This window comes from Corapipo altera, unplaced genomic scaffold (assembly GCF_003945725.1).
Source record: "Corapipo altera isolate COAL_440 unplaced genomic scaffold, ASM394572v1 60, whole genome shotgun sequence".
In the NCBI taxonomy this organism is placed as follows: Eukaryota; Metazoa; Chordata; class Aves; order Passeriformes; family Pipridae; genus Corapipo; species Corapipo altera.
Window position 1 is genome coordinate 3,371,000 of NW_020884912.1, and position 11,692 is coordinate 3,382,691.

Consider the following 11,692-nt stretch of genomic DNA (forward strand, 5'->3'; position numbering starts at 1 on the left):
TAAGACTTGACTGGATAATGACATAAGCAACCTGGGACCCCCCCAAAGTCCCTTCCATTCTGAATTATTTTATGGTAACTCTCAGGATGGATCTTCTCCATCTTCTTTGTAGAATTTCCTCCATGTAACACAGTTCCTATCAGTCTATGTATTTGAAGTCCGTGTATATGCTGCCTTTCGTCCCACAGAGCAGGAAAACTAAATAAAAGGTTGCCCCCCCCCCCCGAGTTTTAACTAAACAAGATCTAAGACTATTTGAGCAAGAATAACACTAGACAAGATGAGACAATTTTTTTTATTGTTTTAGTACGAGTGAATAGATTAAGAGATCTGAAATGTTGTAAAGCAATATACATACTGAATAAATAATATGCACAGGAGAGTCATGTCTACATTATAACACTGGCTAGTATTCAGAATACTTCAAATAAATCCAGTGACATTGGATAAAGTCCATAAAAATGCTATCCTGTCTTCCCTTGTATGAAATTGTTCAAGTATAAAAAAAATCCAATACAGTGTAAAATATTAAATTCCATTTCAGTCAAGAATAAAAATTGCAAGTATTGTAGTTTCACAGGACAATGTAAAGCAGCATTTTCTAGCAAGGGGAAAAATAGTCAGTCTACATACAGATGAGTAAGAAAACGGCACTAATGTATTTGAGAGGTCTACATGAATTAACTAGTAGAGGGAAAAAGAATGAACTAGCAATGTTTTATGTAAAAACCTAAAAAAGTGTTAATTTAAGAGTACCCTCATACAGTGCACATACTGAAATTAAATAAATCCAAGTCAACATCCTTAGTTAATTAGGTTAATATTTAATATGCTACATCTAAGCCTACTAAATAATTTATACCATGAGATGAATACATAATTTTACAGTGTCACATCTAAAGTCGCTTTCTTCAGAGCGCAGCATAGTAAAACTTTCAAAATAAATATTTCTTTTTAAATAGCATAACAATTAAGGCACAGTATAAATCACATACCATTAACCCTTCAAGAACTGCAGTCTTGGTAACAAAAAGTCGCCTTGTGTACTGTATGTTTGCTAATAAATACTTTAAATATAATCCTGAAATAGATATTAAAATTGTACAAATGGTTTCAGAAAAGAAAATTCCCTTACAACAGTTCTTAAAGGTTTTAATTCTTTAGGCTTCTTCCTGCCTTTATTCACAAGTTACGAATAGATGCAATAAACAGAAAGAGAAGGCTGTTGTAGTAAAAGGGCTGATCCTATTTTAGAATCAGAATAGCTGACACCAGCATTTAAAGTTTCCCAAAAGTGAAACGGGATGGGGCGAGGGATTAGGATGTGACAAGCTCATCACATGAGCACGAGTGATGTGTTCTGTCCAGAACTGTCTGTGTTATTGATTGTCTCTACAGCTGTTGCACCCCTTACTTCCACATCACTTGCTCCATAGTTCCACTCATCCAGAGGACAGAGAAGAAAATAACTTTGGTGCCTGTCCGCCATCTTACTATCCGGCCATCTTCCTTGGGTTGTTTGATGCCTGTGAGTGAGACAGTGAGAAGGTACTGTCTCACGAAGACAACTTTTGAAAGCTAGAAAGGACAATCAATGCTTTAAGTTCGTTTCCTCTTAAAGTGGATAGAGATTACATATTGCTGACTCAGTTTTTTTCCCTGGTTCAAACTTTTCAAATACCATTTTCTTACTTATAAAAGGCAGTTTTGCTTCCCTGATACTGTAAAGAGTACACCTTTGCTTTTTTTGGTTCTTGTTTGTTTGTTTGAAAATATGAAGTCCCATTGCTACTCCTGCCACTCTTCCATGACAGTACAGTATTTTCCCCCCCATTTTCTTCTGCCTTGATACTTGAAACTAGACATGCCGCACTACCCCTCCCTTCTAACAACATGATTTGGATGCATACTGTATGAAAACAGTGGAATAAAAGTCTTTAGTTTCGCAACAGCATCGCTTTCCTTAAAGCTCCTTTAGTTAATATCAATTGTCTCTGTTAACTACTTATACTGGAAGGCTGAAGAGAGGAAGAGAAAGAGCGAGCTTCCTTCAGGAGTCCATCTGCTATTGCATGCGGTCTGTCTGCAGCTGTTGGGGCTGGTACTGGCCAAAAGCCGCAGCGGCTGCCGCGGCGGTCCCGGGCGCTGCCGCGGTGATGGGCTGCTGCACCGCATAGCCATAGCCCCCCGCTGCCACGTATCCAGCAGCAGCAGCCGGAGAGGCAGCGTATGGGTACTGCTCATAGGCGGCTGCGGCGGCCGAGTACTGGGCGTACGCAGCTCCGGTGTAATCGATGTAGGGCGTAGTGGAAGCAGCGGCTGCTGCAGGCTGGACGTGGGGAATTACCACTCCGGGCTGCACAAAAGCCTGTGGATAGACATAGTGAGCGGGTATCCTGTTGAAAGATGGGAGAGGGAGTTGAAGTTGGTACGCGAGTCAGCGCCTAAGCGTCATATCCATACTCCGAACTAAAACAAACTCAATTTAGTTGTTGTTATGTGCATAGGGTTGCCACAATAACTAGACTCAATGGGCCAACTGTCAGGTCACTGGCCCCAAGAGATGCATCGCTCCAAAGCACAGCGTTATAGCTGAGTTGAATCAGAGTGTTCAATGTTGCTTCAGGATAGTGTCTTTAACGCCATGAAAGTCTTCAGAAGAGCCAGCATTACTGATGTCAGTTTTAGGACAACTCTGAAGAACTAAGCTTCATTATTTCATCTGGAAAATTGCAGTACTGATTTTTCAAATCACCTGTAAGTCATCTTTATTACCCTGCTTCTCTCTTAACTACTTGACTCTTAGTAAAATTATTTCCTGCAATGTTTTTATTAGTAGTAACTGAGCAGTTTGACAGTATCACTATAATGAATTTGACAATAGCCAATAGGGCAACAAAATGGTTGAACCCTGACTTCATGTAAAGACTTTCCAGGGAGCAGGAGAGTGTATTGTGGCAACCCTACTTAAGTTGCTATGCAGACTCAGCACACATTAATTTCTCTGCAACCTCAGTCACCCTTATTAAAAATAAGAAAAAAAAACCAACACAGGCGACAAAGGAGTTTAAATAGAGTTCACAAGTGTGGTAAACACAGCAAGAATCACACTTTCCAAACGAACGATAGTGCAGCTCACTCCGTCACAAGAGGGAAGCTACCATTGAAGGGAAGCTACATAGATGCTATTAAAATCCATAACAGTGACTCCTAAGTACATGTGCATCACACTTTTATAAAAATTTGTAAGGACACAAGGGTCAAACCTGTTTGATTATCAGGTCACTGATGTCCTGTTTTGTGCCAGCTTGTTTATTTCTATGCAAGACATACAGCATAGAGTTTTTTGGGAGGTGGGCATAAGATTAAGTCTAAATAGATCTGGTGCTTAACAAAAGCAAAAACCCCACAAATTTACAGCTTAAGAAATAGCCATTCTGAACAGATCAATACACAATTTCCCATCTCCTTTGAAAAACTTGCTTCCTTGTCTTATTTATTTAGACCTTCAGTTTTGAAAATTGGTCATATCATTGTCTTAGCACACAAATCTACATACAAGTTAATCTCATAGCTGAATTTTATCATATAATATGATTTAAATATATATATATACTCAATATAAATCTCATTTTACATTCATAACTCTGTCTTGCATCTGGATTTCCGGAGAAGTCCTACATATATGTATCTCCTTTCCAGCCAATGAATCTTTATAAATCCATGAAAAACCACTTGTGCAAATTTACTATTTCATACTGAACTTTACCTTTAGAGACAACTCTAAACACTGCACCAACCTTTTAGAATACTTTAAACACAGATGCAAATCATGATGCTAAAAACTGTCCTCTTTTCTCCAAATTCCAGATCTAATTGAAAGGGTTTATTGAGGGTTTTTTTTTTGTTTCATTTTTAAAATAACTTTAAGACGTACTTAAATGGTCAACAAGGAAACATTTCAATCAGAAGGGACACTGTCAACTGGAATCATAGCAAAACATAGTTTAAAATAAGTGATAAGCTTTAGAACAGCTTAGTTTTCTTTTTAAGAAAAAAAGAGCTCAGTTGATTGTATAAGGAATATTAACAGATAGAAATGTTCAGCTGTCGTGTTTAAGACACGAACACCACAATCATAAAAACCCAACATGTCAATGAAATTATTTTTCTACTGCGTGGAAAAAGGAAAAATAATTAAAAAAAAAAGAGTGATAAATAGGGAGGGATTGGGAAGGGAAAGAAAACGTAAAACAAAACCATAAGTTGGGTTTTTAACACTCACCTAATTTATGAAGTGATTAGCCAGAAGTGCATTTGAAGCATACTTAAGCTGGCTCTGTGCATTTAAATATACATCATTACCTGAGCTCTCCATAGAAAATGGATGAGCATACACAAGCATTTTGTATTGGTCACCAAGTACAATCCTAATAAAAATAACACCACGTTTTTTAAGTATTAAGGAAAGAGATATAAAACCAAATTTGAAGTCACCAAGAACTTCTTCTGCAGCACATCGAAGGAATCTTTACATACAGTACTTATGAAAGAGAGTAATTCTAACAGAAGAGACAGTAATCAAGCTTATCAGACTGTTTGTGTTGACTTGAAATGACATTACTAAGATTTTCTGAAGACATTAGGACACTGCCACCTCCGTGAACAAGACAGAAAGATACATGTGCTTCCACTTAAACTCTTGTGACTTGTTTTATTTAAGCCAAGAAACTAACAGGTGGTGAAGTTATGAAACATTATCTGTTTGCCACATCTTACTCTACAATAAACATAAACCCTGTGCAGGCTCCTCTCCACCATGCCATTTCACACATGATGACTGACAGCATAAGCTGCAGTGGGGCTATTTTTGATCATCTGTCATGCTACAACTGTTTTGAGTCGAGTAAAATGGCTTTATATGGCCAAAGTAAATTTCTACCTACTGCAGAGGCCAGGACATGAAGATCTCAGCCATTCAGAACCCAACTGCTTTTCATGCTCTGCCAGGTCAAAAGCTGAAAAAGCAATTCCCAGTTACACTGGAAATCCTTAGTATCCTTAATTTTAAATAAAAAGCTGCTGCTTTACTTTTGAGAGTACTAGTGCGAGAAATGCACATGATTTAAGCTCTCTTTCCTAGCAGTAGATTTTATTTTGGAATGTCTATTTACTGTTTTACATTTTTGCAATTAAAAAAAGGGGAAGACGTGCTTAACTTTAGCAGTAACTGTAGCTTTGATTTATTCAAAATTCAATGACATATACCCCTGCCACATGCCTTAAGACCTTCATTGTTGTTATAACAGAAGATTTGTGTTTAACTAAGACCTCCAAAATAATTCTATAAGCAATAATAAAGTGAATGCTAATTGTTTCAAAGGAAAGAAGAGACTTTTTAGACTAATGCAGAGAGCTGTGAAATATAGAAATTCAGCAGTAGTAGCACATCTTTGACTCACAGTATTACATTCTTGTGAAAGTATATATTTAACTTTGAACAAAATGTTTTGCTTTGGCCCTGGTATGGCATTGTCTGGTTTTGAAGGCATAATTAAAGAGAAGATTTTCAGCAACGAACAGCTTTCCTTTTAACAAAAGTAGGTTACCTAAATATTAAGACATACAAGACCCTTACTATGCTTCCTTTTCTCTGATAACCATAAGGAGGACATAGCAGGCTAACTTTTGACTGTTCTGGCTTCATTCCCTCTTTTCAGATTATCCTAAGTCTAGTATTATACAAGTCGTTTGATCACAAACTCAAGAGGGGGCTTTTCCTTCTATCTTTAAAAGGTAGAACTGCCTAACTCTTGGAATATCAGACAGGTAGTATCAGCTAACCATTTGATAATTAACTTAGTAATTTTGGATTTAACTCTGGTCTCACCGAAAACAGTGGGAATGTTTTCATTTTGATCAAAGCACAAGTTTTAGACAGGAAGGAAAGGAACAGAAAATCTCTACAACAGTTATGTCCTGCACCAATACCTCTGTATAACCCCAAATTTTCCCACCAATATGAAAATAGAAATTCCATAAGCAAACCAAGAAAAGCTATCTTAGGAAGCAAAGTCATCTTCCCCCTCCATAAATTCCTGTTGAATTCAGAGATAATACTTTAACAAACAATCCTGAAAACAAAGCTTTATAAATAACCAGTCCTGTGATCAAACAGCTTTATGAAACACACCAACAGTAAGACAGATGCTGAATGCAAAAAGTAGGAAGAAATGTTATTTGGTGGATGAACTGACCTCCTCAGCACTGAATAAAGAAAAGTTCCCTGACTTTTCAAAGTGCGTCATGCATTGAACCTAATCTAGTTTCTGTCTCCTTCCACCACAATAATGCTGTACTTAAGTCAGAATATTGAACTTCTGCATTTTCTCAGGTAAAAGCAACATAACGTAATCCGATTATTTTCAGGTTTTTATTTGATAGCTGGGAAAGCATATGCTGTGGATGCTCAATCCCTGGATGTATTCAAGGCCCAGCCAGATGGAGCAATAAGGTCTAGTGAAAGGTGTCCCTGTCCACAGCAACGGGGTTGGAACTAAACAATCTTTAAAGTCCCTTCCAACCCAGGCCATTCTATGATTCTATGATTCTACAACACTGCTGACCATACCAAAATGCAGCAGTACCTTCCTAATTTGCACTCTGCTAGGAAAAGAGCCAACAAAACAAAACACAACCACGAAACATTTGAAGCTTTTGTGTATGGATTAGCAGAGTATTGATAGTGAATCACCACTACAACCAATTTTACGCAGCGTATTAGTAAAGTGTACTTAAAAAGTGAAACTGTGCAAAGAAAGGCCTTCAGGCTGTATTTCAGTGCAACCCATATAGAAAGCTCTAAGAGTGAACTCTTAACAGAAGTAGATTCGAGTAAGCACTGAAACATCCCCTCTTACTGTCATGGAATATTGTGAATGAAGATGTTCATTCATCCTAGTGAATGCTGTTCTTAATCTCAACTACATACTTTAGAAAAGGTACCAGGTCACTGGAAATTCTGAGACGGAAGCAGGATTAGTAATCTCCGTCGTTTGCACATCATAAAAGAAAGGCAAGAGCCAAGGATCAAAAATGACCAATTTCATATATACATGACCCTATGACCAACATTTCTCCAGACTTATGCCCAGTGCATTAGAAATAAAACCCTATTCATTCTGCTGGAAGGATTTCCCTGGCCTACACATGGTTTACATGATCTGGGTATGTAAAGCAAGAAAAGAGCCCTATATTTGCATAGTCCTTTAAGCAACGGACTGCCACAGGTCCTCCTTTTCTGTTGTGCTCAGCAAATACTCAGTCTCTTCACAGCTGATCCCTGTGCAATCCATTTGTTCCTCTTTGCAACAAGTACTTTAACTGCTCTGGAGACAAGGCGTTCTGCCTCCTGCCTACCTTAGCACAGGCATCATAAACTGATCATGGCATACACATTGTCACCTCCTCACACTTCAAAGAAGTGAGCAAAATATAGTAGAGGATAATCATGAGAAGGAAAAAAAAAAGACAAAGTTTGTTACAGTCTCCCCACTCTCAGAAGAATCAACGCTCTCCTTTAAAATTACATGAAATTTCTAAGAAAACTTTTTCCTGTGGTTTTCAGGATAGGCACCGGTTCCCACCATTTTGACAGATCAAACTATCGATAAGCTATTGGTGCTTAATAACGGATAGGTAAGATAATCTAAACAAATAAACATTTGTGACAAAGTTTCCCTATTTTATTGTTAGCTTAGCAAAATGCACTATTTTGCAATGGGTTTCTCAGTCAGTGTGCATTAGTGAAGTGACACTCTATGGAAAACTTAATGCAGACTTCACCTCCTAATTATATGCCTATAGGAAGCAAGAGTTAGATCTACTTAGGAATAGTAAATTCAAGTACAGGAGAAATGCGCTAGATATTAAAGAAGGATTGAAGGAAAAACTCTTCAAATTAGGAAGCCCAAATGGACGCACATCGTTAATAGGGAGCTCCACACCCCTCCCGAGAACAAAGCCCCCCAAAAATTATGAACATGCAAGCAATACGTTGATTTACTTAAAAATCAAGAAGTCACACAATTTAGCACTCACTACAAAATATGGTTAAAAAAAGTCACAGGCTACAGCTTGAAAGCAAGGAAAAAAAAAAAGGCCCTTTGCTCCCCATGGCAAAGTCACTCCTCAACAACAAAACCAAAATTAAAAAGACCCCCCCCAAAAAACTTTCACTACAGCTCTTTCAAATAAATAAAAGCACACAGTTTAGCTATCAACACCACTTCATTACTGTAATAAATAAAAAAAAGCACACCGAGGTCTATTGACTATATGAAGAAAAACATACATGCATCGTTAATCACCATTTTAGCTTGTTTGTGTTTGAGTCTACTGGTTACAGAGTTTAATTCCAAACAGAACTATTCCACCTCTTATCATCATATCCTTCTGATCAGTTATCTTAACTGTAAACGATCCCTGTCAGATTAGAAAGAGATAAATAACATTGAGTCAAGCTGAAAAAAGAGAAACGGGGCACAGCAATCTTGCATCAAGTCATACCTCCTTGTTTTTTTATAGAGTCATATGGGACTGGACTGCTTAGTCGGAAGGGCCACGTCCCACACAACTTGACTCAGCTGCGGCATTTAGAACATGACCGACAAGGTGAGTGCATTTACGGGTATATATTTATAAATCTGAGAACTTCAGCACTGCTGGCCAGTTTTAAGGATGCTACTGCAAGAGGCTTTCAACGATCATACTTTTTCTTTCCTTATAAAAAAAAAAAAAAAAGAGATTTTTTTCTCCCCTGTTTGAGGTCCCATTGAACAGACTTACCCGAAAGGTCTCTGTATGAGAGCTGGATGAAGCTGCTGGACACCAAAGGCAAAACCTACCAACAAAAACACATCACATTCTCTGTATGGGTGTTCTTTTGGCCATTTATTTATGCTATGTACATATACACACGCACACAAATGCAGAGCAAGAGCCTTCACTAACAGCCTCCAGGAACAACGTCTGAAAGGCTGTAGAACCAAAAATTAGAAAGCAAAATGTATCAGTACACACACACACACACACACACACAAAGAGAACTTAAACCAGTACAGTGCACACTTCCCTAGAGATGTTTAGGAGAACAACTTTTTCTAAACAAGCACAGGTTTTCATTCACATTTCACTTTGTGCCCCATTCCGGTCCCTAACTTTAACCTCCGAAGGTATTTCCTACTCATTAGTGTATCTGTGTACTTTCTAGAGACTTAAAATTTGAGCCATCTCTGCTCATGAGGTCTTAGCATGGGGGGGGAGTGTCAAATCCCGACTTCAGTTCTTCGAACACCCAAGCATAAACCCTGTCTTTCCTTGGCGGGCACTTAATTACTCAGACAAGTGTTCCTCAGGCTAAACATGGGGGAACTCAGAGCAGCTTCCTTTAGAGCACAAATGTGCTCACACTCCACACTCCTCTCGCTCTTACTGCAAAGCAGCAGTTTGGGAAGAGCTAGGACATCAGATTGGCTCAGATGTGGTCTTGGGAAGAGCCATTTAATTTTAAAGTCTGCATAATAGCTCCCATCTGTTTGAAGAGTTTGCATTAAGATACTGTTTGTATTAATAAGACCGCACACATTGGAAGCAATTCATTCCTAGGCCAATCTTACCCTGCAACGATACTGTAAATGGTCAGCGCCACCACATTCCCAGCAGCAGGAATAACCAATGAAGTGTCTGAGCTGTGGAAGTCTTCCTGGGGAACTGCAGATACTTTATCTCTGATTGCTTTTGGTTTTTAAATAAGGCACACGTACAAAATAGCCAAAAAGTTACTACATGCTGCATTTAAAAGTCCAAACCAAAGCACGCCCAACTGTGCACGTACTTCAGAAACGTGGAGGGCACCACTACCTTTCGTAAAGTTTTGCTCTTCAGAAACCTGAGGTACGGAGAGAAAAGCCATTCGGGGCCACTTCCTCACCTGGCTGCATTATCCGCGGCTTGGCACCCAGGTACGCCAGGTTCACGTTGGCTTTCCTGCCATCGATGATGGGGTTGGGGTCCTTACAAGCCCTTTCGGCAGCAGCTCTGTCAGCCATGGTGACCTTAACGGGCGATGCTGCGCATTAGATCCCTTTCCGCGGGGAAGGAGAAGCCTCTCGCCCACAGCAGCGACTCGGTTGCCCCCCGGGGCGGTCAGGGGGGTCCCCATCCGGACCCCGGCCCCGGCCCGCCCGCCTTGCGGAGCGGGGCTCCGGGCGCCGCGGCGGGCGCAGGGCGGAGGGTGCGGGCCGAGCTCCGCCGCCGGCAGATAAACCCCGGCGCGGCCGTATCAGCGAGCAACAGGCGCGCTGGCGGCGCTGCGAGGAACTGGGCAATTCCCCCCCCTCAATCTCCTTTTTCAGTAATACCCCCCTCCCGCCTCTATCCAAACTCTCCAGCAGGGAGAGGGGGAAAAAAAAAAAAAAAAAGAGAAAAGCAAAAAGCCGGACGCCCGGCAACCCCTCCCGCCCCCCGAGCTCTTACAGCGTCCCCCGCGGAAGATTCCCCGCGATGCCCCCCGCCACCGCCCACCTGCCCCCGCCGCCCCCCGCCCTGCCCCGCGCCCCGGCACTTACAAAGCCGTATCCCCGGGACTTGCCCGTCTGCCGGTCGGTGATGACCACCGCCTCCTCGATGTCCCCGAAGACCTCGAAGTACTTGCGCAGGCTGGAGTCGGTGGTGTGGTAGGGCAAGCCCCCGACGAAGATCTTGGTGTAAGTGGTGTCCTTCTGCGTCGTGTGCATCTTCCGCCCGGCCCTGCGCGCCGCGCCGCGATCTGCACCCACGCGTGGCCGCCGGGGCGTGCGGGTGCTGGGCGGCGAGACCCGCTTCCAGACTCAGCCCCGCTCTTTTTTTGCCTTTTTATTATTTTTTTTTTTCTCCTCTCTTCCCCCGCCCCCCCGTTTTCCCCCCGCCACCCAGCTACAATGCAATTCCCTTTTGCCTTTGCAGACCCAGCTTCTTCCTCCTCCTTCACGAGCGGAGCCCCGCAGCCTCCGGCGGTTTTGAGGTAGGTATCGGCGAAAGGAGGAGGGGAGGCCGGGCAGCAGCCAGCCTGGCGGCCGTAGCGCTGAAAACGAGCAGAAGCAGCAGCTGGAAGAGGAGCGCAGGGCCTGGGCTCTAGCAACTGAGTGGCCTTCCCCCCTAAAAGCCACCGGGTCGGGCACTCTCGGTTCCTCCTCCTCCTCCTCGCAGGGGCGGGGACGGCGGCGGGGCGGACCCCGCGCTCGGCCGCGGCGCAGCCGGGGCTGACACACAGCTGTTGGCAACAGCTGGATGCCCCCCGTGCGGCGGCAGCCGGCCCTCGGGGCCGCCGGGCGAAGGGGCTGCCTCAGGGGTGCCTCGCGGGGAGGCTCGGTGCCTCCCAGGCAGGTTTCCTGCAAATAGCAAGTGTCAGCAGACGGAGTCCGGTGGGGTCAGCGCTGCCCGGCCGGCCGGGGAGCCCGCGGGCAGAGCCGGCTCACTGGTGGCTGGCGGTCCTGTAATGCTTCGATTAGAGCCCGAAGGCTTGTGGTCAAACCCCTGCCACTCTCACTTACCTGTCTCTCCAGGCTAACAAAGCTACGGTGCTGCAACGCTTCCACGACTGTTGTGGTCGAGGTGGTGCTGGTGGTGCTGGTGGTTGTGGGACTTGCTGTTG

The 11,692-nt window shown here is 42.6% G+C and overlaps 1 protein-coding gene across 2 annotated transcripts; it reads right to left on the reverse strand.

The window, feature by feature from the left end:
- Positions 1-279: 279 nt before the first annotated feature.
- On the reverse strand, positions 280-11,218 carry RBM24 (RNA binding motif protein 24). Of its 2 annotated transcripts, XM_027654033.1 has the most exons (4): positions 10,629-11,218; positions 9,992-10,115; positions 8,848-8,902; positions 280-2,396 (listed from the first exon to the last, which is right to left on the reverse strand). In XM_027654033.1, the coding sequence occupies exons 1-4, from the start codon at positions 10,794-10,796 to the stop codon at positions 2,066-2,068; spliced, it is 678 nt and encodes a 225-aa protein (XP_027509834.1). In that variant the 5' UTR covers positions 10,797-11,218; the 3' UTR covers positions 280-2,065. The 2 variants fall into 2 exon arrangements, 1 of the variants encoding a protein (XP_027509834.1); XR_003529454.1 differs by lacking the exons at positions 280-2,396; positions 9,992-10,115; positions 10,629-11,218 and adding an exon at positions 2,403-8,484 and having other exon boundaries at positions 8,848-9,984.
- Positions 11,219-11,692: the final 474 nt, after the last annotated feature.